General features: G+C 44.1%; 1 protein-coding gene and 1 long non-coding RNA gene across 2 annotated transcripts in view; both read right to left on the bottom strand.

Moving 5' to 3' along the window:
- lars2 (leucyl-tRNA synthetase 2, mitochondrial) overlaps nucleotides 1-14,180 on the bottom strand; it is a 38,157-nt gene extending 23,977 nt beyond the window's left edge. The window contains exons 1-7 of the mRNA XM_086155268.1: nucleotides 13,910-14,180; nucleotides 10,107-10,308; nucleotides 8,651-8,782; nucleotides 2,663-2,754; nucleotides 2,511-2,571; nucleotides 2,023-2,112; nucleotides 1,654-1,797 (exon numbers count right to left, since the gene is read on the bottom strand). Of these exons, the coding sequence (XP_086011394.1) occupies nucleotides 1,654-1,797; nucleotides 2,023-2,112; nucleotides 2,511-2,571; nucleotides 2,663-2,754; nucleotides 8,651-8,782; nucleotides 10,107-10,304 (717 nt within the window). The 5' untranslated portion in view covers nucleotides 10,305-10,308; nucleotides 13,910-14,180. The remainder of the gene's footprint in view (nucleotides 1-1,653; nucleotides 1,798-2,022; nucleotides 2,113-2,510; nucleotides 2,572-2,662; nucleotides 2,755-8,650; nucleotides 8,783-10,106; nucleotides 10,309-13,909) is intronic.
- Nucleotides 14,181-20,367: 6,187 nt separating this feature from the next.
- Nucleotides 20,368-25,458, bottom strand: LOC147229674 (uncharacterized). Its single transcript, XR_015106811.1, has 4 exons — nucleotides 25,393-25,458; nucleotides 21,004-21,100; nucleotides 20,845-20,917; nucleotides 20,368-20,468 (listed from the first exon to the last, which is right to left on the bottom strand). It is a non-coding gene; the product is annotated as an uncharacterized LOC147229674 (long non-coding RNA).
- Nucleotides 25,459-25,808: the final 350 nt, after the last annotated feature.

Raw genomic sequence — 25,808 nt, 5'->3', positions numbered from 1 at the left:
AGGATGCACTGTTTTAGTCAGTGTTAGCAACATAGCACAACACTATGTGACTCACATCTTAGCAGCAATGTGGCTTCCAGGTCTGTAAATAGCATTTTTTCTCATTGTTAGAAATGTACCCGCTTTTCCGTTGGGCTCGACGCCCTCATCAGCAAGATGTGGTTATCAACAAAGAGAAAAATGGACATGGAGTGTCGTGTTTTCCAAGAAAAATGGACCATTTTTTTATGTGTTTGTTGAGGTTCACAAGATATTTGTATGCTTGGTGTGGATGCAGCAAGTTTAGGCGAAAAATACGACAAAATGCACGGAGAACTGAGAATCTGAATCTCAGGTTTGTCATATATTTTTTAAAGGAACAGTTCATTACATAGAGAGATTTTTATCTCCTTTATACTAAGGGAAATATTTGGACTTTGTGTTACTTCTAGTTAATTACGCTGTGATTTTACTGGTCCAGCCTCTCTGACATCAAACTAAGTCATATGGGGACCAAAATGAGTTTGACACCCCTGATCTAAAGATTTTGGAAAGATTTGGAAAAGACTTGTGGACAACTAAAACCAGATTCTTTGAGCTTTTTTTCCGACCGAGACCAAGACTTGTATGACTTCCTTTCAACGTTCAGTTTTAAGTCTGCCACTGTGTAACTCGTAAGGTGTGAACCTGCCTTAAGATAATGCTCCGCTAAATGCAATTTTGTGCTTATCTTTGTTGTTGTTATTTATCATGTTGAATTTTTTTTTTCCAGTTTTTGGATACCGTAATTTTACGGGCTATAAGCCGCTAGTTTTTCCCCCACGGTTTGAACACTACGGCTCAAACGGCTAAGTCATGGATTTTTTTGGGGGGTGGTAGCTAACGAGCTTCATGACGACAAAACATTTATCCTCGTCACATCGGGCCGATGAAATGAGCGTGAAATTCTGAGCCCGTTCAATTCCGACACCGAATAACAGGGCTTTAATGGTTTTAGTGCGCAGGAGGAAGACGAAAACAGCGATCAAAGTCGGACAAACGTAGATGGAAAACAAATGGATGGATTATTCTTCTTTTTTTTTTTTTTTTTTTTTTCGAAAAAAAAGCGCATTTCCAGTAGGTAATTGTGGAAGTTGCCGTATTGAAATAATTTAATCATTACTTATATAATAATTAATAATAATTTAATTATTTACTGAATTTAATTAAAATGTTGAAAAAAATGTTTTGGTGTCGATATCTCATGTTACAAGGTGCGACTAATTTTATTTTGGGGGTTTTTTAGCCAATGCGCCTTATATTCAGGTGCGCTAAATAGTCTGGAAATTACAGTTGCATTACGGGAATAATATCCGACGTTTCTAGCGTGATCGTTTTCCCCTCAGCCGCTCGCTCGCTCGCTCGACCGAGTAAAGCCATTCCTTCCCGCTCGGCGGCAGAGAAAGTGTCGGTAGAAGCTGGTCGTCAGCCATCCGGGCCGGCTCGTATCGCCGGTAGCTTGCCGTCCTTCTCCTCGGTTGGAGGCGAACGCCGTTCTCCGGGGGTCTGATTGCCGAGCCAGAGAGGCGGCTTGGAGTGAAATGTCAGCCCGTGATTGTTGACCGCCTGGCATCAAGTTGCCAGAGCTGTCAATCGGACTCATGCAGCACACACACACACACACATGCGACGCACCTTGGCGTAATTTGTAGTCTTAATGAACCATTGTGTGAGCAGCTTCTGCTCCACTGGCGCGCCAGACCTCCAGGAGCAACCGTTTTCATCCACCTGCTCATCAGCCAGCACCGTCTGGTCCACGGGGTCCCAATTCACGACAGCCTGGAACCCCAAAAAAAAAAAAAAAAAAAAAAAAAATGCGCACATATGGGAGCATTCGGTTGAAACCAAAAAGGGAAGTGCAGGAGTTTGAAAGTAGCGCAGGAGTCACGGGCTTCATTTCAAGGTCGTGCCAAGTCATTTCGCGTTATCTAAAGCTTTCTCTTTGTGTCGTTCGGTTCCTTTCAGGACCGAAACGATCCCGAAGCGTTTCGGCACAAAAGTCACCTCTTTCTGGTACGCCAGCCCCGCCGCCAACAGCTTCACAAAGAGGTACTGAGTCCATTTGTAGTAGTCTGGGAGACAAGTGGTCACTTCCTGCCGGGGAAAAGGACACGGGGAAGTCAAAGGGGTCAAAGTTCAACACCGGTCCGAAACCCAAATTTGATAAGAACAACTTTATTAATCCCGAAGGAAATTGTTGTGCCAGAGTTACAGAAAATATAACAGTAATAAATGATAAAAAGAAAAAGGCAGAATTAGAAAGAAAAATAAACTATAAAGTGTCTCAGTGAAACTATGAAGTGTCTCAGTGAAACTATAAAGTGTCTTAGTAAACAAGTGATAAAACTATAAGTGTCTTAGTAACAAGTGAGGAGTGCACAATAGTATGATAAAAGGAAAAATTGTAGTGTAGCTGTTATGAAATGAAATTAAATATTGAGACACGTCCTTGGATTCTGCCACTTTTTCCGGCATGGAATTCGCGAACTTACCCGGTCCCAGTTGAAACAGAGGCCGAGGCTGTCCAGCTGCTCCCGCATGGATCCGATGTTACTGAGCGGAGACACAGGCCAAGGTGGCGGTGAATGAATGAATGAACCCCGAACGCCGTGAGCGCCGACACTTGACGGGACGCCCCGGTCACCTCTTGGTCCACTCCTCCGGGTCCAGGCTTCTCTCGATGGCCGCGTTTTCCGCCGGAAGCCCGAACGCATCCCAGCCCATGGGATTCAGCACCTGAGGGCGAACGACGAGCCTTTAGCTTCAAGACCGACGATCCAACGAGCTCGGAGGGACGTTTTACCTTTTTTAAACGCAGGATTCCGTGACCCGACATCGAGGTTATTGAAAAAAAAATTAACCGGTATCCTTTATTTGAGCGAAACGCATCAGAACGACAAGGACGAGCGAACGGTTGGACGTCTCCTGATGAACGAGTGAACGGTTGCGTGTCGATGTGAATGAAGGGATGGACGAATGAGAGGGTGAACGGTTGAATATCTAAAAAAAAAAAAAGGAGCGAATTAACGGTTTTATGTCTCGTAACAATAAGTGAATTGTTCAGGTTACGGGATGCGTGAAAGAATGAATGATTGTGCGTCTTTAAGATAATTGAGTGTCTCAGTGTGAATGAGTGAATGAATCTTTGTCCATATGTTTTTTTGAATGAGAGTGAATGGTTGTATATTATGGGATGTGTGAATGACAGGGTGAATGCTTTTCTATTTCTATATGATGAATAAATGAGTGAGTGAACGGGTCACTATCTGTACAACAAGTGAATTAATGGTTTTATAACACAAAACTATTAGTGGATGAACAAGTGAATGGTTCTATTTCTCTATATAATGTTTGAATGAGAGTGAATGTTGTACATCTATACGTATAAATGAGACATATAAGTGAGAGGGTAAGTCTCTATATGACGTGGAAACGATATAAACAGTCGTATATTTCTATGTGTCTATGACAATTGTGAATGAATAAGTGAATGTTTTATGTCTCTATATGACGTTTGAATGAGAGTGGATGGTTATACGTCTATAATAAGAGATGATAAACTTTATTGATCCCCATAGAGGAAATTCTTTTGTCGCAGCAGTGTATTAGTTAAAGTGTCAATAAATATGAATTTAAATAAAGAGACAATTCGATGACAATTAGAAGATAGAAAGAAACATCCGCAAATAATTAGACAGCGGAGAGAAAAACAACAACATCAAGGATAAAAATGGACAACAGAATGGGGGGGAAAAAAATAGACAACCAAAACGACAACAAGGAAACAAGAGTAGGAACATAAACATAGTGACAACAGCAAAAAAAAAATAATAATAAAATGAAAAAGAATAAATTAGAGTAAAATAATAAAATAAAAAATAATAAAAAGAATAAAAATAGAGTGAAATGTCTCTACATGACGTATAAATGAGAGGGCGAATGCTTGTATTCCTCTATATGTGCAGATAATAAGAATACTGGACTGGATTTTTTATTTTATTTTTTTTTCGTACCCGCCGATGTGCACGTCCCCCAGACAGATACTATGACAACCTTTTATCTAAATAGTCAAATCATCAGTATCAGATATTTAAAAAAGGAACATTAAGCCGCCTTCAGCAGTGCAATCACACTTAAAGCACTCCGGGCGCGATCGTGTATTTAAGAGGATTGATTGTTCCGAGGGGGAAGTTGCTCCTTTCATTACCTCCTCTGGTATTTGATGAGGATTTGCGCCGGCATTAAGTCAAACATGAAATATTTAGCTCCCGGAGAGATAATTTATTCAGCAAAACAGCTCCGACGCTCCAAACGGCAGCGCGTAAGAGCCGCTATATGATAATGTGTCGTCCATCACACACACACACACAGGCCCAACAGCTGTTATATAACGTGAGGAAGAGGGTCGGAAGGTAACGATTCCTTAAAATAATAGTCACACACACACACACACACACCGTTTTCTCCCCACGACGCCCCGTTGACCCGCCACCCCCTCCAGCGACGCCGCATCTCCGCTCGCCGAGAGAGAAATGAGATAAAAGTGCAGGAGTGGAAGGCGTGAGTAAAGAGAAGCGGCGTCGAGGACTGGAGAGGATCGTTGCGCCGACTCTTAACGGGTCTGATGTTTCAGACGAATCGGTATCCTTGGTAACTGCATGGGCCTCGTTTGGAAAAAAAAAAAAAAGGCGAGTACCGGCGACGGCGTGAGGCTCGGCGGGGGGAAGCAGACGCAAAAGCAAAGATAGCCTCCGTCAACAGCGACGCGGAGATGGTCGCCGTTAAAAACACGGTTTAATGAGACGATATCGATAAATCGACGGCACGAGGAGTCGTCGTGACCGCGCGGCCCGAGAGTGGCGTTTCGCCGCTGATCCCGGCGTTTATCCACTGTGGACCGCCGTCACGCCGGCTGATGTTTGGAACAGGAAGTGGACGGCGCCGGTTCCGTGTTATCAACAAACAAAGTGATTCTGAATCAAACTTGCATAATCGCTGCAACATCTCCGGCTCCCACGTCTTGTTCGTTGCGAGCCAAGGGAGCCGTAGGACAGCGAATGCACACACACACACACACACACACACACACGCACACACAAACACACTTCAAGAAAACAAATATGACTTCAGGTTGTCAAACTTTTCATCATTTAAGCTGTGTTATAAACTTTCCATGTCAGGAACCGTGTGTGTGTGTGTGTGTGTGTGTGTGTGTGTGTGTGTTTTCTCTTTCCTTCTCCTCTCTGAACATCAGCGCCGTCGGTTAATGATGGAGGTTTTTTGTCTATATATTTGTTTGTTTTCCCTCCTCCGTCCAAACCAAGGGTCAGAAGCAGCAAACGTTTTTGGACGGAAGGAAAAGATGACTAAAAATATTAGAAAACAAATGCGAAGGACGTATTTTCATTATTTAATCAGGGTTCCTAGTTTTCACATCCCTGGGGGGTTAGCTTTTTTTTTTTTTTTCTTGATTATGTAAATGTGTGAAATCAAACTAACTAAGCAACAACGTAGTTTGATTTAATCAATAATTATCAATCCCATCGCGATGGTTGTTGGCGTTCCTTCCCTCGCAGCAAGAAGATGCTGTGAAAATTCAACGGGGAAAAACAGGCACGGAAAAAACTTTAAGCTCTAAAGGAAAATGCAAAAACCGCCACATAACGGTTGAGAAACACACCAATCAGAAATACAGTGCAGACGGCAGGAGGGCAGAAATCACAGGAACAGGAGATGGAGGTTTTTTTTTTGTTTTTTTTTTTTCTAAACATCACATCTGAGCGAAACGCTCCGTCCGTCTGTGTGAGACAGGCTGAGGGTTTGTCTCGTTTGTCCATTTTCTCCCGGATCTCAGTCCAACTTGATGTTTGTTTTATTTTCTAGCAAGCACTTTCCCCACCCTGGCCGTGCAGAATAATTAAAAAAAAAAATATATATATATCCGAAAAAAAAAACAAAAAAAAAACAAGGTGACCTCTCAGGAACCTGGACGCATTTCTAATTTTACAACGGAGCTCATTCTTCTTTCTTGCCTGAAAATGTAAATAATTAATTCCTCTATCCGCCAGTAGAAACACTCTTTTTCCGATTCTGAGTCACAACTCAAAGCAAGTCGCTGAGTTGTTATTTTTTTTTATTTCATTTTTATTTTTTTTACGATGATGGGTTTGAGCGGAGACTCGAATTCCCCCCCCCCCCCCCCCCCCCGGAAAACGCCGTGACCCGCGGGGTTAAAGGTCACACCTGTTAAAAGTGTGCACGGCGAGGCTCCAGGAGACGCGGGGAACGGCGAGGGAGCTGCACGCCGGCCGTTCGCCAGACGTTTCATCAACACTTGCCGTTTAGCGGAATCAAACCGGGGCGGTGAATATCGAGCGCGGCGCTTTGATTGGAAAGCGGGTCGGGTCAATAACACGCCGGAGCGAGATCGATTTTACTCTTAGTTTATTTACGCCTCATTTTGACGGTGGGGTGCGAGAAAAAAAAAACAAACAAAAAAAAAAACCGTTTGATTTCCCCCCCCCCCCACACACACACACCTGAAAAATATCGATTTGCATTTAAGACCTAATTTCTGTGTTTATCTTTCTAATTACGGCTCCACAGAACGTCACGTTTTTTTTCCAGAATACGCCGTTTGTTCCGCCACGTCGTGGAAAAAGGAGAGATTTTATTAAAACTGACTGGTTGGAAAACGCTGATATTGTAATACAACCTGGGTTTTTTTTTCTCCTATCCCCGCGTCCCGGCGGATCGGATGCTACAGCGGTTACCGGTTCGATGGCGCTTAAATCCCCCCGGGGGGGGTCGCGTCGAAAGTGTCCCGACGTTGCATCATCAGCCGCATCGCGAGCGCGCTGAAGTGTGTGAGCGTTTTAAGCGGAGTTGGCTTCCTGCACGGACCCTGCAGCCGCCGCTGAGTGAACCTGATGATGTGGTGAAAAGCTCTACTCTAGTAGTTTCCCTGCGCCGTTTTAAGCGATGCTGTTTACCGGCGTCTATCAGCAGGATGGGAATTAAATGAAATATTCATCCGGTCATTATCTGTAACATTTATGGTGCGGTTAGTGTCGCGGAGGGGGGGGACGGAGACGATGTCAGCCGTCATTAGGCGAGAGGTGGGGTTCATCCTGGATCCATCACATAGAGAGTCACTCCTTTCAGGGGTGGGAGATTTTTTTTTTAGCTGGCGGGCCACATTTCTTATTTCATTTTTATGCACGCGCCAATTAGCTATCATCACAAAATAAAAATTGCGATTTAATTTTTTTTTTTTGTCTATTATTTCAATTTAAAAATCTTTGATGATCATATAAATGTACATTATTTTGTATGAAATCATCCATACAAAATTAAACAAAAGGAAAAAAATAAGGAGTTTCAAAATTCAATATTAAATTGAAAATACTAAAAATAATTCTGATTATTAACATTAAAATTAATAATATTATTATCATGATTATTATTATATAATCATGATAATAATATGTGTATATCTACAAAATTATTATGATATTATTATTATTGCTATAGTATTATGATATACTATATTTATTTATTTATCAAATATATAACATATATTTATTTATTTACCAAATTTATTTATCAATTATATAACATATATTGTATATAGAATATGTATAATATTATAAAAATACAATATTGCCATTATATTATTTATAGTATTTCATTATTATTATTATTATCATTGGTCTCCACTGAGGAACTTTAAAACAAAATAACTGTCCCTTTCATTTACAAGTTATTTAGACACGTACGTACATCCATTCACTCTCTCATTCATATGGGATTTGACATCCAACCATTCACCCTCTCACTCAACCGTCAAATAGAAAAACACAATAATTCGCCCTTTTATTTACGTTAAGTTATTATATACACGAGGACACGGAGACACGGCGACTCCACAGGCAGGGAGCGGCCACCCATTAAACTTAACGGATAAATTGAATTACTTACTTCTAGAAAGTGCTTGTGCAACATTATTGGAGCATTATTACGCTACTGACAGTGCTTCTCTTTTTGCAGTAGTTAATATGTTACTCGGTTAACCAACTGCGCGCCTGAGTGCGAGAAAGGAGAAGTAAAAACGCACAAATATGGTTTCTAATGTGGGCAGATTTGTAAACGTGCAGCTATATGGTGCAGGGAGAGAAAATGTTTGTCCAAACAGAGTAAGCTGCAAATCAATACGGCAAAAACAGTCTGAATGAGAGGCTGATTGTTTTTTTTTTTTTTCAGCGCTACATAATTCCACGGCGGTAAACGGCTTTTCGGCTCGTTACCGGCCGGCGTCCGTCCGAGAAGACCGGTTATTACGCGTCGGTAAAATGAAAAGTCAAACGTTTCGAGGCGTCGCCGCCTGTATTTTAGCGGCGAAGGGACTCCCGCGCAATTTGAGACGCGATGTAGGTTTGAACTAATAAGACGTTTATCGTTCATCGGCCTTTAAACGCTCCGGCTGCTCTTCAAGCGCGCGTCCATCAGCTAAAAGCCTGGGACGCACTCAATCTCCGCTCTTGTGAAGTGGGCTAATTAGAAACTCAATTAAGTTCAAAAACTGACTCCGCTCTCGTTCGGTCGCCATGGCGACGGCAGAGGACGCACGCACCTGATGCCCTCTCATTCGCCGGAAGTGTCCGATGGCGTCGGCGATGGCGTAGACGCGCACGTGGCCCATGTGCAGCCGTCCGGACGGGTACGGGAACATGGAGAGGACGTAGAACTTCTCCCTGCCGACGCCCTGCGGAGACGAACACAGGCGGGAAAAAGGACGGTTTACGGTCGGGGCGCGGTTGCCGCGGCAGCAAAGCCAGCGCCGGCGACATCTAGCTTATGCGTGATTACAGGAAGCCCGAGTCATGAATTTTTCACTAAATTAATTAGGACCGGAGCTGTCAGGAACGCACTTAATCACTGTCAGACGCGCCGTTGGGCTATTAGGGGAAATCATCAGCCCGGGCTACGAGGAGCAGGGCCACTAATAGCCGGGGATCATTCCAATGCACGATTAGCAACATTTAAACCTGCTAGTCGCGAGTCGAAACATCAGATGTCGACGACTACCGTTCTTAAAAACAGACAAAGCGAGGGCTCGTCGGGTTTTTTTTTCGTTTTTTCCGTCCTCTCGGCTCCGACGCGGGAGTAAACAGATCTTCTGAATAGATCACCTTGGGCCCCGTTGATCCACGACGGGTGCGGATTTTAACATTGGTTTGTGATGCGGTGAAATGAAAAGAAATAATTATACCGCGGAGCACTATGATGGGGAGACAAAGGAGAGAATCAGAATTTCACATCTTCATCAGGAAAAAAAAAATAAAGCCGGAGTGTCAGACCGGAGTCCACGTCCGCAACTCCCTCGGCCCGTAATTTTTCCGGGTAAATTATAAAAATCTTTATATGTAATGAACTGCTCCTCTAAAAAAAATTACATAACAAATTAATATTAAAAATGAATTTAAAAAAATAAATAAATTGATGAAATTACACCCCAAAAATATTGTTGACTTAAAAGAGAAAATCTAATTACAAATCAATTTATTAGAATTTATTTGAAAATTGATTGGTAGCATGTATAAGAGGAGGTATAATGTTTACAAGGCTATTCTGGTTATTAAATCAATCTTTTTAATTTTGCCGGCCTTTTTTTTTTTGCTATCGTTTTTGTGTTTTTTATAGAAATAAAAAAGAAAAGATTGTGTTAATCATGTCACTAGATGTTTTATCATCAAAAAATCATTTTGTTTTTCCAATTTTGAAGCAAAAAATTACATTGTAAAGTTACTTTTCCATTTTTTTTTTTTTTTTAAACCCACTGTTTAAAACCCCCAGATGCATGTGAGAAAAAAAACATCGTTCCCAGGGCCGCCAGTCTGAGACCCCTGATCTCAAGTCATTTGACCAGAAGAGACTTTTATTTGATATTTATTTTTATTTGTCGCATGAGGAGCAACGTTATTTGAGGACCGATTGAAAGAAGGGAGTTTATAAGAGACGTAACAACCTCCTCAAACCCCAACGTTCGGGGCTCAGTTGTGCTTTCCTGCAAAAGGAACGGGACCCACCTCCAGCGCTGCGTCCCCGCGCCACTGCGCCATGATCCGAGGGCGCCACCGCTCCTCCACCCGCCGCCGGGTCTCCGTCCGATAGTCCTTCTCCCACGACGCGGCGTCCGCGGACAGGCGGCGGGCGGCGGGGGACGGGAACGGTGGCCGGGCCGCGACCGGACGCCAGAGAGCCAGCCTCCTCAGCGACGCCTGCATGGTCCTGGCACGCAAACAAAAAACAACCAAACTAACTTTCTTCGTCTACTTGCTTCTTAACGTGGAAAATAATCCGATGAAGCGATTTGAGGCACATATTAAACGCAGGAACGCAGCCGAACCGAGACGTTAATTATTTACTTTCGCGTTTCTCGTAATTCCGCGTGAAATCGGAATGAAGGTGCGGGACGTCATCGGGGTTTCGGCGTTGGAGAGTCAAACGAGACAAAAAAGCCAAATACGGTCGCAGACAGAAGCGTCGATAAATAGTTAAGAGCCTTAGAGATTAGTATAAAGAGGATAAAGATTAAAAAATATGTTCGTTCCAGGCGGGTTGTGGCCTTACATTCACACAGGCAAACACCGGAGGGGAAATCAGGGCTTAAACATAAGGGCGTAAACATATATATATCTATATATCTATATATCTCTGTATTATTAAAATCTGACTAATTTCCTGCCTGGCAACACCACCTCAAACAAGAAGGTCCGCAGTTGGATTCCCTTTCTGTGTGGAGTCTCCATATCCGGCCCGCAAAACAATTTTCTTTGACTATCTTAACAAGTATTTTCAATCATTATTGAATTTAAAAAAAACTCCCTATTTTTTTCCCTTTTTTTTAATTTGGTATGGATGATTACATATAAAATAATGCCAATACATTTATATGATTATTCGTTATTTTAAAGTTGAAATTAAAAAAATGTAAATTTTTAAATTGCAATGTTTTCTCAATTTAAATTTCTCACATAAAAATTATTATTATTAAATGTTTAATAATTATTTAAAAAGCTGCTTCTTTTGTGCAAAGTGAGGAGAATATAAATGCATTAAAAAAAAAAAAAAAAAGAAAGCAAAACAAAACTGAATATCATGATGACAGAATTGGATAAGATATCAAGGTGTAAACCCAAAAACGCCACGGCAGAGGGATCGAAACTCGGGAAAGAAAAATCTTTCATCACCGCAATCGAACTTTAAAAGGTTGAGATGGCATGACGCTGATTTGACATTTAAATAAAAGCGAAAACGGCTCCCCGATACCACGGGAGGGACGAGTGGCTCTTCCGCCACAAAGCAGACGTCCTGATAAACATCACTATGGAAAACAGCCTTCTGAATATCATCATCCGCTTCTCCGCCCAGAGAACCTCGTCTTCCTCGGCACAATCAGACACAATAACTCTGAAGTTTGTCATTTTGGAAAAGACGGGACGGACGGGGGTGAGGTGACGCCAAATAGATGATTGTATTGTCAAAAGCTGGATTATCCGGAGTGGATTTTTGTCTGAGACGTCATGTAAGGCTGGATATAGGTCGTGCAGTTAACTGCGCTGTCTGACCTAAATATACTTCTTCACTTTGACATAAAACGCACACGCAAACACAGTTTCCAAGGCAACCTGGGACGCACGTACAGCCTATGGCGAGAGAAAACCACCGGCCGTCGTACTGACCGGTCCGGAGGATATTTCCACGGCGGTGATGCATCTGCATCTCACACAGCCGAGGCGTCAGGAGTGTGTGTGTGTGTGTGTGTGTGTGTGATAATCTCCGCTGCCAGACACCAGGCTGAGATAAACATGTAAATGAGGTAAATATACACTGGTTATCGGAGGCTGTGCAGCATTAGATGAAGCCAGACACCTGCATTGTGGGATGTTTGCGATAAATACAGGATTTTTCTGTGAAAAAGAGCACAGAGGCGGGTGAGATACATGCCTACGTTGAACCAGGAAAAAGTAGACAGACCAGTCGCTAACGATAAAAAGACGCCGGCAAATTCAACGATGGACCTCCAGACCCGACAGGGTGAAGACTTGAGCCTGGTTTTGATGCCAAACTACAATAACGGTTTGCCCTTATCAGCAGATATGGGCCTGAAACGCACCTTTCCCCTGCATACAGGTTGAAATCTTGTTGTTTCTATACCTTGACTTACTTGTGCATCTCGTCAAACGGCTGTTCAACAGCCTCGGTTTCACGCTACATTTCCAGACAGGAAGCCGGGGGGGATTAGAAGTCTCCACCTTATATTCTCCAAGACAAGCAGCATCAATTAGCAACAGACCTGCTAATCACACCCGCTTATCAGCCGCCTAGCAAACCGTGAAGCTACTTTCGTTCTCTGGCAGCTGAGAGGCCGTCGTTGTGTTAGCAATGTAGCGTAACTTCATGATTTGGATGCGAGATCTGCAATCTACATGGAAGGAGTTTGCAGTCATTGCAGCTAAACAGTCTCAGGAGTCACCTATTTGTCAGGTTACAATATTTATCCTCCCTTCCTTCCCCTCTCAGCCGCCCATCCACTCATGAGAAGGTGTTTTTTGTTTTCCACCAAATCCGCAAGACTAAAACCTCGGCGCTGCACCGCAGCTCGTCCCTCCCTCGGGTGGGCTGTTTGGAAGTCTGGCGGAGGAACCGAGTGGGCCGAGGTGAGAGATGCAGAAAATGTTTCTATGGCTACTGGTGGGATCATCCATTCGGGGCATCTTGCAAAAAGACTCAACACGTTTCCCGAACACCACTCTGGCTGCACAATGACACAGAACATCTTCTTTGTGACATCAATTTCTGTACAATTTACTTAATTTGCTGATGCTTCATTCCAAATGACTCAACCAAGTAGTGATTTTCTTCATTCTGCTACGATTGAATGCTCAATGACCCCGGTGTGGAGTGATGAGTGTACATTTAGCTTCAATACTGTAATGGAGATCTCAAAGAAATTCTAATTGTAATAGACAGGAAAATAAGCTTCACGCCAGCTTCCGACCCGACATTCGTCGGGACCGAATGTGTGGAATTTGACAAACTGAAAACTAAAAGGACTTTGCTGAAAGCTGCTCAAACTTTTGTAAAAAAAAAAAAAAAAAAAAAAAATCTTTGGATACTTTAGCATCCCAAGTGAGACTGCACTGCAAATGCTGTATTTTAATGTTGTTAAAATTATTATGCAGCATTTTATAACGATGTCATTAATATACCCAGTGATCATAAACATAAAAAAAGATCATTTTTTAAATACTAAACTTTTTTCACAAGGTTTTGAGGATCTGGACACTGACCCAGAGAACTTTCTTCTTCTAACCAACAACCAATCACCTGCCTCCGTCTAACCCCCAGCCAATCACCTGCCTTCATCAAACCTATAGCCAATCACCTGCCTCCGTCTAACCTACAGCCAATCACCTGCCTCCGTCTAACCCTCTCCTCTGCATCTTGTCTCACGCCAACCACCTTCATGTCCTCTTTCTCTCTCGTCTTCCCATAGTCTTCCGAAAGGATAATACGAACAACTAGTTATAGTACTAATAATAATATGGCAAGTCTGTTCTGCATCATTTTAAACCACACACTGATGTAACGTGTGTGTCCCATGCAGTGTTGCAAGAAGTGACCAGCAAATGGTCAGCCACGTAATCGATAAATGGACGAATATTCCTCAAGAAACGCATTTTCTTTAGCGATACAAGCTAACACGGTGAACAGCTTTAGAGACAGAAAGACACGACACGCAACTCGTGTTGACATCTACCTGAGCTCCTTCCGCCTCCCGTGACGGTAAAGGTTGAAGCAGACGACGTTGTTTCTCTTGACTTACGTGTTTCGACTCCTCTTCCTCCACTCGCTCCGTCCGGTCAGAGGAACACGAAGCCCCCGGTAGGATCCGCAGACGACATGAGACGGTGTATTTGATGGAAACGACCGTGTTTCGCGAGGAGCACGACTACTCCGTGAGCGCCGCCATCTTGGATTTTGAATCAACTTTATTAGTACGCGTCGCGTTGACAGTTGACAGTGACGCGCCACCTCCCTCGCCTCCACGCACACTAGTTATTTTGGATTTGATAGAGGGTAGGAAATTGCTTTTCGAAGAGGAAATGCGGTTTTCAAAGAGAAGAAGATAGCCTTCACAGCTTTACCTTGTGCCTCTGAGTGCACTACGCCTTATACGTCAAACAAATCGATGTCCCATGGACCTCCATTTGATGCTGCTGAGGTTTGGCAAAAACACGCACTTTCAGTTTCGGTTTAACTTGTGAAATAAATTACAATAGAAAAAAGAAACTCACAGAGTCTGCAAGTGTACGTCTCTACTGCAAGAGCTGCTTCATATTCAGGGACTTAACACTTGAAAGATCTGCCTAATCCCCAGATGCCAGGAGGGAAAATGGATATCAAAAAAGAAGCTGGTGGTTTGAATTATTGTTAGAAATCTCACATGTTGTAGGAATTGTTGGTTAGAATTATTCTTTTCCTTCTCATTCTTATCAATAACTTATTAATGCCCACACAAAACCTAATTCGCTAATAACTGAGTAAGCCTTTATAAAGGGTGTAGTCTACATAAGTATAATTCAAATGTCAGTTTATTCTTACTAGCTTTTTCACCTCAACCTGTACATATATTTATAATATCCACCTAATTTTGTGTAGATATTTCATATTCTTCTCATTATGTATATATAACCATTTTTATACCTGTCTCAATTTATATATAAATATATACATATATAGCATATCAACACCACCTTGTGTAAATATATCATATTAATTTCATTCTGTATTTATAATCATTTTCATCTCTTTCAGCATATCTATATATATGTATGCGTATGTGAGTGTGCGTGTGTGTTTAATGAGATGGACGTAATAATTTATATATTACATCCACCCCATTTTGTATAAATCATATTCATTTCATTCGGTATTTATAACCATTTTATATCCATCTCATTATATATACATATACGCACATAATAAGAGATGCTACCAATCGATCTATCTGTCTATCTATTAGCGCTAACTATCAGTCTTTGTTATAGCTGAGTAAAGATGCACTGAACTGCTACAAGGAGGGGGAAAAAGCATTTTCAAACACGGCCGTTTGTTTTTCTTGCATTCAAACTCACTTTTTGGCCTCTCACTTTCCAAAAGGTCCCCGTGAGAGCAGCCGACATTTTGGTGTCAATTCCGATGGAGGTGTTTCCCCGTCGGTAGGTCTGAGAAGAAAGTCCACCCAGATAATCCGATCAACGCCTCCATCAATTTGTTTAACTTCACAAAAACTGTCAGCGTGTGACCTTTGCGTATGTAGATACAAGGTTTCCATCCCTCTACAAACCAGTAACATGCACCGGAGCAGGCCTGAGATTAATTTAACAGTGTGTGTGTGTGTGTGTGTGTGTTTGAAGGGTGACGTCGTCTGGTTCTTTATGGTCCTCCATGTGCTCGGATGGCGACCTGTGAGAACCTGCAACGGCTCACTGTCAGCCGGCTCCCATGAAACCTGTGCAGAAAATCCATGTTTACCCCAGTTTACACGCTTCGCTTTTTCCAACACCCTATTTTAATCGTTAAAAGACCGTTTAACAGCCGGTTCTGCAGCCAACAGACATTCACGCATCCACTCATCCACATACCGGCTTGCATTACTGCTGCTGGTTTCCATTTTTTTGCACATGAGTGATAATATTACTGTTCTGTATATTTGCAAGTGTATTTGCAGTCCCTATGTCCTCTATTGTAAGTCGCTTTGGATAAAAGCGTCTGCCAAATGCAATGTCATGTAATATATTTAATTTTCCATATTTTCCAATGTTTCCTTGTACGCTGCTGTTTTTACAGTATGACATTTATAAAATGTTCCCCCCCTGTTTTGGATGATTTAAGGCACGGTCTACTCATCCGAGATTTGAACGAAACGTGTCGTGGATAGACCCGCGGGCGTCCTCGGAAGCGTTTCCATCATTTCTTCCAGGAGCCCGACATCTCTGACTCCAGTTTCCAGCGAAAGCGATTGTTGACGGCGAGAGCGGATCTGTCATCTTCGCCACAAAGCAGAGGCTCCGATGAGCCGGGGAAAGAGGAGGGGGGAGGATCTGAGATTCTCACCTCTGATCTGACAGCCTGAAAGAAGCAAAGAAGGAGGAAAGCTCGGTGAAAAGAGAGAGGGAGAAGGAGGGCAGGGTGTGATTAGTCTGACGTCAATGAGATAAACCTGGGCCTCGACTCCGGCCTGCCGTCGAGCATCAGAGACAAGTGGGCGCCCCGGACCAGGGCACCACAGGATGTGGCTGCAGAGGAGAAATAAGAGGAAATGGGTTTTTGACACAGCTGACACTCTCTCTCTCTCTCCCTTTCTTTCGAAGAGGCTGCGGAAGAATATGGACAGATTATGTCTTAATTACATGTTCTGTTTTGCCTGGACGGTCCACTCCGGACGTCTCGGAGAAAGGGGGAAAACAACAAAATGAAAAAATCTCTGCGACGATGACGGAGCCGAAAGGAGAGCCGTCCTGAAACCTGAGCTGACGTGCTTTTATGGTAGAATCCTCCGGATGGGTTTAACGACACGGAGAGCAGGGCCCGCTTTAACATACCACAATTATTTCCTCAGCGCTTTTTAGTGAATTTATGAAAGGGGCTGAGATGGTCTGCGCCCACGCCTGGATTCAAAAAGCACGGTGACCCATTTGAGATTACCCCCCTCCTCTGCTTGACAAGTAAAAAGAAAAACTTTCCACTTCTTGTTCAAACGTTTAGAGCAGTTTTGAAGGAAAAGCACAATTTTTTTTTTTTTCCTCCCCTACTTTTATTTTGAAAAGCTTTGTAGTTAATTCTTGTTGATTTTCCAGCAGCTGGCTTCAATCCATGCTGTTCTACCTCATTTTTTTTTTTTTTTCTCAACTTAAGATGCATTTCAAGGCTTTTCATGTGTCAATCCTAACTGAATCTTGTTTCTGAATCTTGATTATCTATAGCGGTTATCCTGAACTCGGGGTTGATGGACTCTCGAAATGTAAAACCATTCATGCACATTCACGTCAAATGCAGATGTAACCATTTGCTCTCTCATTCATTCACACGTCATATAGACGTACAACCATTCAGTCAATCATTCATGAACTTGTCATATGGAGGAAATGTGTCAAACTCAAGGCGCGCGGGCCAAATGTGGCCCGCTAGAACGTCCTAAAAGGTCTGATTGTCTTAAAATAAATCAGTCAAACGCATGCTTGACCGTAAACTACATTTCCGATAATTCATGGCGATCATGTTACCTGCAAAGTGACGGCATCCCGCCGTTAGCTTGCAGTGAATCCGCATCAATGCCATATTTTCAACCAGTGGAATTGAGAAATACAAATGATCCCTGAATGTCCAGGAAGAGAAAAGTCGATGCAGATGGAAGGCTGTTTCAAGAAAGACGGGAAGGCCGATCTACGTTTGTGCTTCAAGGAGAAAAACGGCTATGTGTTTTGTGTTATGAAGTAGCGTCGGTTGTCAAAGAGTACAATCAACGTCGCCATTTTGAGCTAAGTAGGCTAAAGTTAGCCTTCGGGTAAACAACAAATTGTCAGCAGACTGCAGCAGTGAAAGCGAAGCTAGCTTTGGAACAGAGCAACTAGTAAACATTTTTTTTCCATCTATGCAAATGCATATGTAACATTTTGGATTTGAAGGACGAATAAATTCAGAGTTATTTAACATAAAGGAGTAGTTACATTTCACATTACAATTAGTTACATTTATACATTTTTAATGTATACTGTACAACCACGATGCTGATGAGGCATTCGGGGAAAATGAGTTGAACACCCCTGATATAGAGACATAAAACTATTCAGCCTGTCATCCACAGATCATATAGATTCAGTAAATACAGGACAAGATGCTGTAGAGACAATACGTCTGTGGATCGTCTGTCATCCGGGTCACGGTGAATTCTTGTCAAAATCTTCTTCTTGTGGTAACCGGACTTGAATTTCTTCACTTGAAGACGTTTCACCCCCCCATCCCATAGGTTTCTTCAGTTCTAATGGCCTGTGGGGAGTTTTTAACAAGCCATCATAACAGTTATTGAAGAACCGAAGAAGAAGATGAGGGGTGAAACATCTTCATGTCCGATTTACCACAAGAAGACGATCGTAAAAACAAACCTGATTTTGGGGGAATCATCAGTTTGCAGATGACATTGTGATCTGTAGTGAGAGCAGGGAACAGGTTGAGGAACATCTAGAGAGGTGGAGGTATGCTCTGGAACGGAGAGGAATGAAGGTTAGGAACAGCGAGACGGAATATATGGAGGAACCCGGGTGGAACGGTGAGGCTACGGGGAGTGGAGATCAAGAAGGTGGAGGATTTCAAGTACTTGGGGTCAACAGTCCAGAACAACGGAGAGTGTGGAAAAGAGGTGAAGAGGTTGGAACGGGTGGAGAAAAGTGTCAAGGGTACGAAGAGATAGAAGACTATCAGCCAGAATGAAAGGAAAGGTGGACAACGGTGATGCTGTATGGTTGAGAAACAGTGACAATGACCAAAAGACAGGAAGCAGAGCTGGAGGTCTTGGAGATGAAGATGCTGAGGTTCTCTATGGGAGCGACCAGGATGGAGAGGATCAGAAATGAGTCCATCAGAGGGACGGCACATGGTAGATGTTTTGGTTGGGTCATGAACAGAGGAGGGACAGGGAATATATTGGTAGACGGATGCTGGAATGGGAGGTCCAGAGGAAGACCGAAGAGAAGATTTATAGATGTAATGAGAGAGGATATGAAGTTAGTTGGTGTGAGAGAGGAGGATTTCGTCCTTCCTTGTCAGAATCCAACCGTTGACCTTCTCGCTGTGTGGAGGAACCACCAACCACAGCGCCACACCACCGTCCTATATTAGATTTATATTTCCGTCGTGCTTTTTTTTTTTTTCATGACTTCACAGCGGATCGTCACCTCTTTACTTTGCACCTCTTTGCATGTTTTATAGATAAATTTAGATAGATGGGTAATAATTGGCGGGTATCCATGGCCCTTCTCTGGTAATCCAGGGGAAATACGCATGAAATCTCCTGACAATGTAACGCTGAAAAATGGAGAGTCTAACGTACGAGCGGCAGATGGAGGCTTGTTTTCGTCAGGGAACGCCTGAGTTTGTGAAGTGAGTTTGCCGGGTTTAACTCACCGAAATAAAACGTGGACTCGGTTCAATGAAAAGTCTCATCCTCTCTCCAGATGCCAGCTTTGTCTCTGAGTTCCACTTCCTTATATTTTTCTCCAATTAACAGCAGGAGGAAGAAAACAAACAAAAAAAAAAAAAAGAAAAACCTCGGCTGGCACCGTCTCTCGATTAAATGACAAAATCTTTTCATCAGTGGTTTTCGGTTTCATTCCGCGCGCACATTTCTACGCGAGCCTTCGAGCCCCGAGCGCACCTTCTGTTGTTTTTCAAACAAATCCATTTTGAAAGCAACCAATCATCCTCACTTTCAGCCCGCCGCCCACCGTCCCATTCCCGCCATGACAAACAACCCACGGTAATCACCCCCTTTTCCCCCTTTTTTTCAGGCGGACGATTGCATTTCACCGGCGCCGAAACCCCGGTGACAAATGACCGAGCAGAGCCGCCGGAGCAGCGGCACGTTAGCCGGAAAGCAGATGAGGGGAGTCCGCGGCTGGCGGGGGTTTACTTGTCTTCACCTGTCCAAGGTGACCTTTTTGCGGACGGCTGTGTGATTCACAGTGGAGGTGGTTTCGATGGTGGCGCCACGGAGAAGTAATCTCACACCATCCGAGCTCCCGGAGAGCGGCGAGGAGCCGGCTGATGGTCTCCGCATGCATCCGGCCGGGAGAGCTTGATAAGTGCGATGTTATTTCCAGCCCTCCCCCCCCATTTCACACACACGTGTCCTTCAGTTATCTGCTCTCGTGGAAGACAAAGGGAGGAACATGTTGTGCAGAATCGAGGCGGCCCTGGAGCTCGGAGGACTCGGGGCAAGACGGGAACACTCTTTGCACGGGAGTTCTCTCACGCTCCTGCATTGATTTCACTTCCTTTCAAATTGGAACAGGCAAGCGCCTGTAGAAAAATACATGTTTTGTGGCGTCGCCGCTCTGGTTCCCCGTCCAATTTGCCTGATATCAGAGCAGCTACTTGGCTATTAACACCGCTAATTAGCGCAGAGCGCCTCGGTCCTGTAAGTCCCTCCGCGGCCTCCCGGACCCGCCCGGGCGGCATTCTGATTAAAATACATCCGCTACGCCGCCATCCGGTTACCTTTACCCGATAAATACGTTCCTCTCCAGTCTATGCTGTTTTAATTAGTCCTGGTTATGGGTTCCCGCGGAGATCCGGAGGCAAACAGCATGCGCAGTCGCATCACACTGTGATCAAATGAGATAAAAATGTTCAGGGAACGTCAGTCCTATTTTCATCTTCCCCGCGTCATTTTCTTCATAATCTACAGGTTTCTCAATGTTGTTAAAACCGTCAAGTGCAGCACTTAAGCGCGCACACAAGGTCTCCGGGACGTTATATTTCAGAACCAAATATTGGACTTTCAAGAGCAGCGCATTTATTCAATTATTGCTACCTACTTTGTCTCACCCGGCTAAAGTGCCAGTTTTCGCTAATGTGCTTTCATTTGATTTCATGGGCCTTTTTTCCTGAGTACTCTTTATTAACGCCGACAGCCTAACTTCCATATGTCTTTTCCGTCCCAAGATGTGTATAAATACGATGCATACGTCGTTGCCTCACCTCACAGCAAGGAGATGCTGGGTCGAGTCCACGTGTTCCCCTTGCGTCTTTTCACCCCGGATCCTCCCCGAGGCTGAAAACACCCGGTAAGTTAACAGAAGTCCCTCACTCGTCCATAGGCATGAATAAGAAAGTCAAGTGTTGCTCATATCTACGTACATGTAACCCTGTGATTGGCGGGTGAACCCCAGCTCTCGTCCAATGACGGCTGGGATAGGCTCCGGCATCAACCGCCATCCCGACCGAAGGATAAACTCTAAAGAAAATAAATAAATGGATGAATAAGATCTTGCAACCAGACAGCAAAATACTGAGATGCCCAGTGATTTGCAGTCAGGGGAGGCAGGAGAGGTCGTGCCTCACTTGCCAAATCTTGGAAAGAAAAAAAAGGAAAATGAAAAAAAACAATTAAATGTTTATATTTATCAGTGATTTGCACAATAAAGGTATTTTTCATTTAACTTCACCGGTTTTAGATCGCTGGATTTTCACATTTACTGTTCAAATACTGAGAAGAGATGTGCGGTGAGGCCGCGGACTGCTGTGCCTCAACGTAGATTACTCAATGAGCGCCGACCTCTTGCATGCTCTGCACTTAGATCATATCACTGTCTCTAAAATGTTAAAATACATTTGCTAGATGAACTACATTTCCAATGTATAGTGTTTTTTGTGTGTGTGTTACTACTGTATTTTGTGGAATAGGGCACAACAACAATGAACATTATGAGGCGCGTGATAAAACATACGGTATATAAAGTAAAACAAAATAGTCAATTTAGTTGAGCTTTATTCAAGTCTTTCAATAACCCACTCTTCAATTTTGTGGTCTGACTGTGGCCATCTCGCTTTGTTCCCTCAGAAACTGTCTGGTGTTCTTTATTTGGCGCACTTCATCGTCTTGCTTCCTCCACTTCCGCACCATTGATTCATTCATGTTGAATTCTTTCGCATGACCGATTGCCTTGAGTTGGAATTCCACTTTGTAAGCATGTCTCTTAACAGGTGCCATTTTTGGGGTTCCTCAATAATATTCTGTCAAAGTACAGCACGTACCGCTACTACAAAAAGTGGCAGAGATAAGCATACAAGTACTAGAGGTAAGCATACAAGTACTGTTCCAATTGGTTTGTCGTTGCCAGCAATAGACCTGAAGTTAGCGTGAGGTTGGAACAACGTTGTATTCGAGCGCTACATAATTAGTTATCTAACGTTGTGTGACGCTGCGACTCATATTCGACCATGGGGCGACTTTAATACGACGTCCCCGTGTCAGGTGGGAACGGTCCGACAATCGATCGAGCAGAGCTGTTTCATAGCTAACCGACATCGCACTAAAGCATTTTGATAGATTTTTGAGCACAGTGTACCACATAGAACTGGTTGGAGGTCAGTAAGCACAACAAGAATTCATACATAAGGCGCACGGACGATTTTTGAGAAAATTTAAGTGTTTTACTTCTGCCTCACAATGCGAACAATTTGGTAGTTTCTTGTGCTGGGCGATGACAAAACAGTTGCGAAGAGTGAGGCGCGCCGTTCGCCTGCCTCACCGCAGCCCACTGGTGATGCCAGACATTACACGTGCACAGATATGTGCAGCAAACACCATATTCGGTAAGAATAAGGCATACATGGAATCATTTTGTCTGTGGGTTTTTTATGAAAACCCTCCGTGGATTTCTGTTTTCTTTGCTCCTGGCAGCAATAAATAGTGAATTATAGGTGATCTTTTAAAAACAAGATATGACCTTTCATTCCCACCGGTGGGGCTTTGGGTGTTTTTTATTGCGCAGCCCTGCTTTCGGCTTATGTGGGATTGGACTTAGCGCAGAGGGGCTGATCAAGGCCTGCGTGCACGTGAGTCGGGCAGCTCCGTGCGCTCCGTGATCCGTCAACGAGCAGATCCTGATGTCTGAATTAATGTTGAGTGAAAACATCAGAGGAGGAAAAAGAAAGTCCGCTGTCAGATAAAGCGACTCCCCTTCGAGTTGGATTTGAACGCGACGTCGTCGCGGAGGCTCTGATCCGAGTCGGCTCCGAATGTTCTCCACGCTGACACCCGGCATGAAATAATAATGACGATGTAGTTTGATTAATAACACCCTCCACTTTACAGACGCCGCACTTCCTCATCCCCCGCGCCGCCTCGGGGGAGACCGCCGGTTAGTTGCTGTGGCGACAGGTCCTGACAGCGACCGCTCGTGTGACGGGTCAGTGGGAAACAAAGAGGTAGAAATCAGGTTTCTGGAGATTCCCCGACCCCGTGCATAGCTTCCATTTAGTCCATATTTTTGCATCAGAAAACTAGCTTACTACTTTAGCTTCGCTGCATGTTTTGCAAATCTCACTCAATTTCACCGCTTGTTCTTGTATTTGCACAAACTCCGACAGCCATTCCAATTTAAAAGACTCGCATTTCTTTTTTACTTTGCTTTAGTGAGTGGACGGATCGCATTCACTGCTCGTTTCGCCATCATAAGGGGTTAGCATGTTAGCATTAGCGTCACCCAACGCCGCCATTGTTGTTATTGTTATATAGCGTGTATGGGCGTGCGCAAATACTATCGATGCCGTGATTGGCTGCGTAGCGTAATCGTATCCTATGATTGGCTGAGTTGGGCACAGGTGCGCTAACACAACCTCACTACCTCACACATTCGTCATGCCCTAATGCAGTTGTCTATTTCTATCCGTGTTGGTCTCATCCCATTTTAATCCTGTTGATTTTTGTTTATTTTTATCATCGCTTTCGTCACTCTGTTTACGTTCCTAGCCTCGTTTCCTCGTTGTCGTCATTTCGGTTGTCCAATTTCACCCTTGCTGGTTTTTTTTTTCCATTCTGTTGTCCGTTCTTATCCTTGTTGTTGTCTTTTGCTATCTTCTAACTCTGTTTATATTTATAGACACTATAACTGTTACGCTGCTATGACGAAAGAATTTCCCCTATGGGGATCAATAAAGTTTATCTCGTCTTATCTTATACCGGCGTCGAGCCCGAGCTCCAAACCTCTTCCTCTTTCCGAGCTCCCTCAGAAAGAGCCATACTTTTAGACGATGAATCTTTTATACGTCCTCCCTTACTCTCGTCCCATTTGTATTTTTGTCACCAAAGCGATTTACATTTTTATAGCATAATTAATGAACAAGAAAGTGATTTACATTTTCCTGCTCTGCGCCCCGTCACACCGAGATCATCTGATGTGGAAGAGCCGGCGTTGGGAGACGCGTGGGGGGAGGGGGGGGGGGGGGCGGCGTTCGTGTGCGGCGGGGAAACGACCGCATTGTTTATTGTTTTCCGGCGGAAAGGTTGAGTTCATGCGTTGACGTGATTAAAAGGGGTTTTCAGGTGCAAATGGAGGCCAAGGCGTCTCTTTGGCTCGAGCCGGCCCTCGCATCAAATAGATGGCGGCGGGGCCCTCCGGAGCAAATTATACCGTTTAAACAAAACAATTCATTCAAGTGCTGTTCATTTTGTTCATCGGCTGGAAAACACGAAAGAGAATAATCCATATCTACTATTCCGCTGGCTACAGATCCCACTGTGTCAATAGCTTATTATCTTTTCTGTCACAACGCAGTTAAGAATAGTGTGCTGCTACAATGCATCAGCATCTCTTTAATTCCCCTTTTTAAACAGACGATACAGAGGCTCGATGCGGGAACAATTACGTGATTGACAAGCAGGCTTGATGTCTCTTTTCTGTGAATAATGGAGACCCTCTTCGGGAGGAGGGGGGGGGCGCAATAACGCCACGATGGTCGAATAAGAAAAGAAATATTATGGCCCGGCCGCCATTGTGAAGCTTCGGGTGTCCACATTTTGTGCTCGGCCGATTCATCTTCGAGGGGGATTCAAGCGTTTATTGGATTTTAAGGTCATATTCTCCAGCATCTTCAGCTCTTTTCCCGAACGTGTGAGAAAAAAAGAGAGGAGCGTGACGTTCTGTCGCGTCGATGGGCAGACGACTGCGAGAAAGGGATATCGGTCGATAGAACCGAGTCGGGATCGTTTTAAAAACCCGCGCGAGTCTGAGCGCCGGGATGCTCGGCTGTCGCCCGAGCGCAGCTGGCGAACCCGCCTTCCCAGCTGTGGACCAGGTAAGACTTTGATTTCAACTCCACCAAACCGAGGCCGCAGCTGTGTCCCGAACTGCAACTGTAATCCGATTTGCTGCTTGTGTAATAATGACGATGCATCCAAAATCCGGGAGGCGGGGAGGCGGGGGGTTGATTGTGTCCTCTTAAGCAGCCGGGGGGGAATCACAATGTGCGCGAACCCCTCGCTGCTGCAGCCGGCACGACGTGTCTGGCCGGCTGCGCCGACAATATGGGCAGACGGAGGGAGTAAAGCCGGGTTTTCCCTCTTTTTACGCATTCAAGGAGAAACCTTGAGGCGCCGGAAAACCACAAAACGCACATTTTCATTGCAATGCGGCCGACGGCGATGGCGTTCCAACCCCATGAGAGGACGAGATCGGCAGACGATAAAGAGGAAAAACCCGTCCTCGACTTCTTCGCCTTCGCTTTCGCGTCGTTTCTCCGTACCTGAAGTCATGCGCAGGACGCCGCGGCCGTCGGAGTGGCGCGGAATTCCTCACGGAGGTCCGGAACCTGGCGAGGAGGATTTGAGATATCGTGAAAAACAAATCCCCCTTAATATTTGATGTGAAACACTCGAAATAGCAAGATAATGAAAAATAATGAATCATCGCGGAGAATCAACAATGTAGTTTAAATTAAATTTCTAAAAACACGTGACGTATTTCCCGCCGAGGACATCCAGCCAATTCATGGGGGAGATAAAAAGAGAAGATCATCTGCATGTTCCTCTGCTCTGAAGTTCAGCTGTGGGACACCGGAGTGTGCGGTTCCGCCAGGAGGTGTGTGTGTGTGTGTGTGTGTGTGTGTGTGTCGACTGATGCCCTGCACGCTCCTCCGTGCAGCGGCGGGGTCAAGCCGGG

Source organism: Fistularia commersonii, chromosome 11 (assembly GCF_037954325.1).
Source record: "Fistularia commersonii isolate RoL2024-O1a breed Wild chromosome 11, RoL_Fcom_v1.0, whole genome shotgun sequence".
In the NCBI taxonomy this organism is placed as follows: Eukaryota; Metazoa; Chordata; class Actinopteri; order Syngnathiformes; family Fistulariidae; genus Fistularia; species Fistularia commersonii.
The sequence above is the reverse complement of the archived record's forward strand: the minus strand, read 5'-3'. Positions and strand labels throughout refer to the sequence as shown.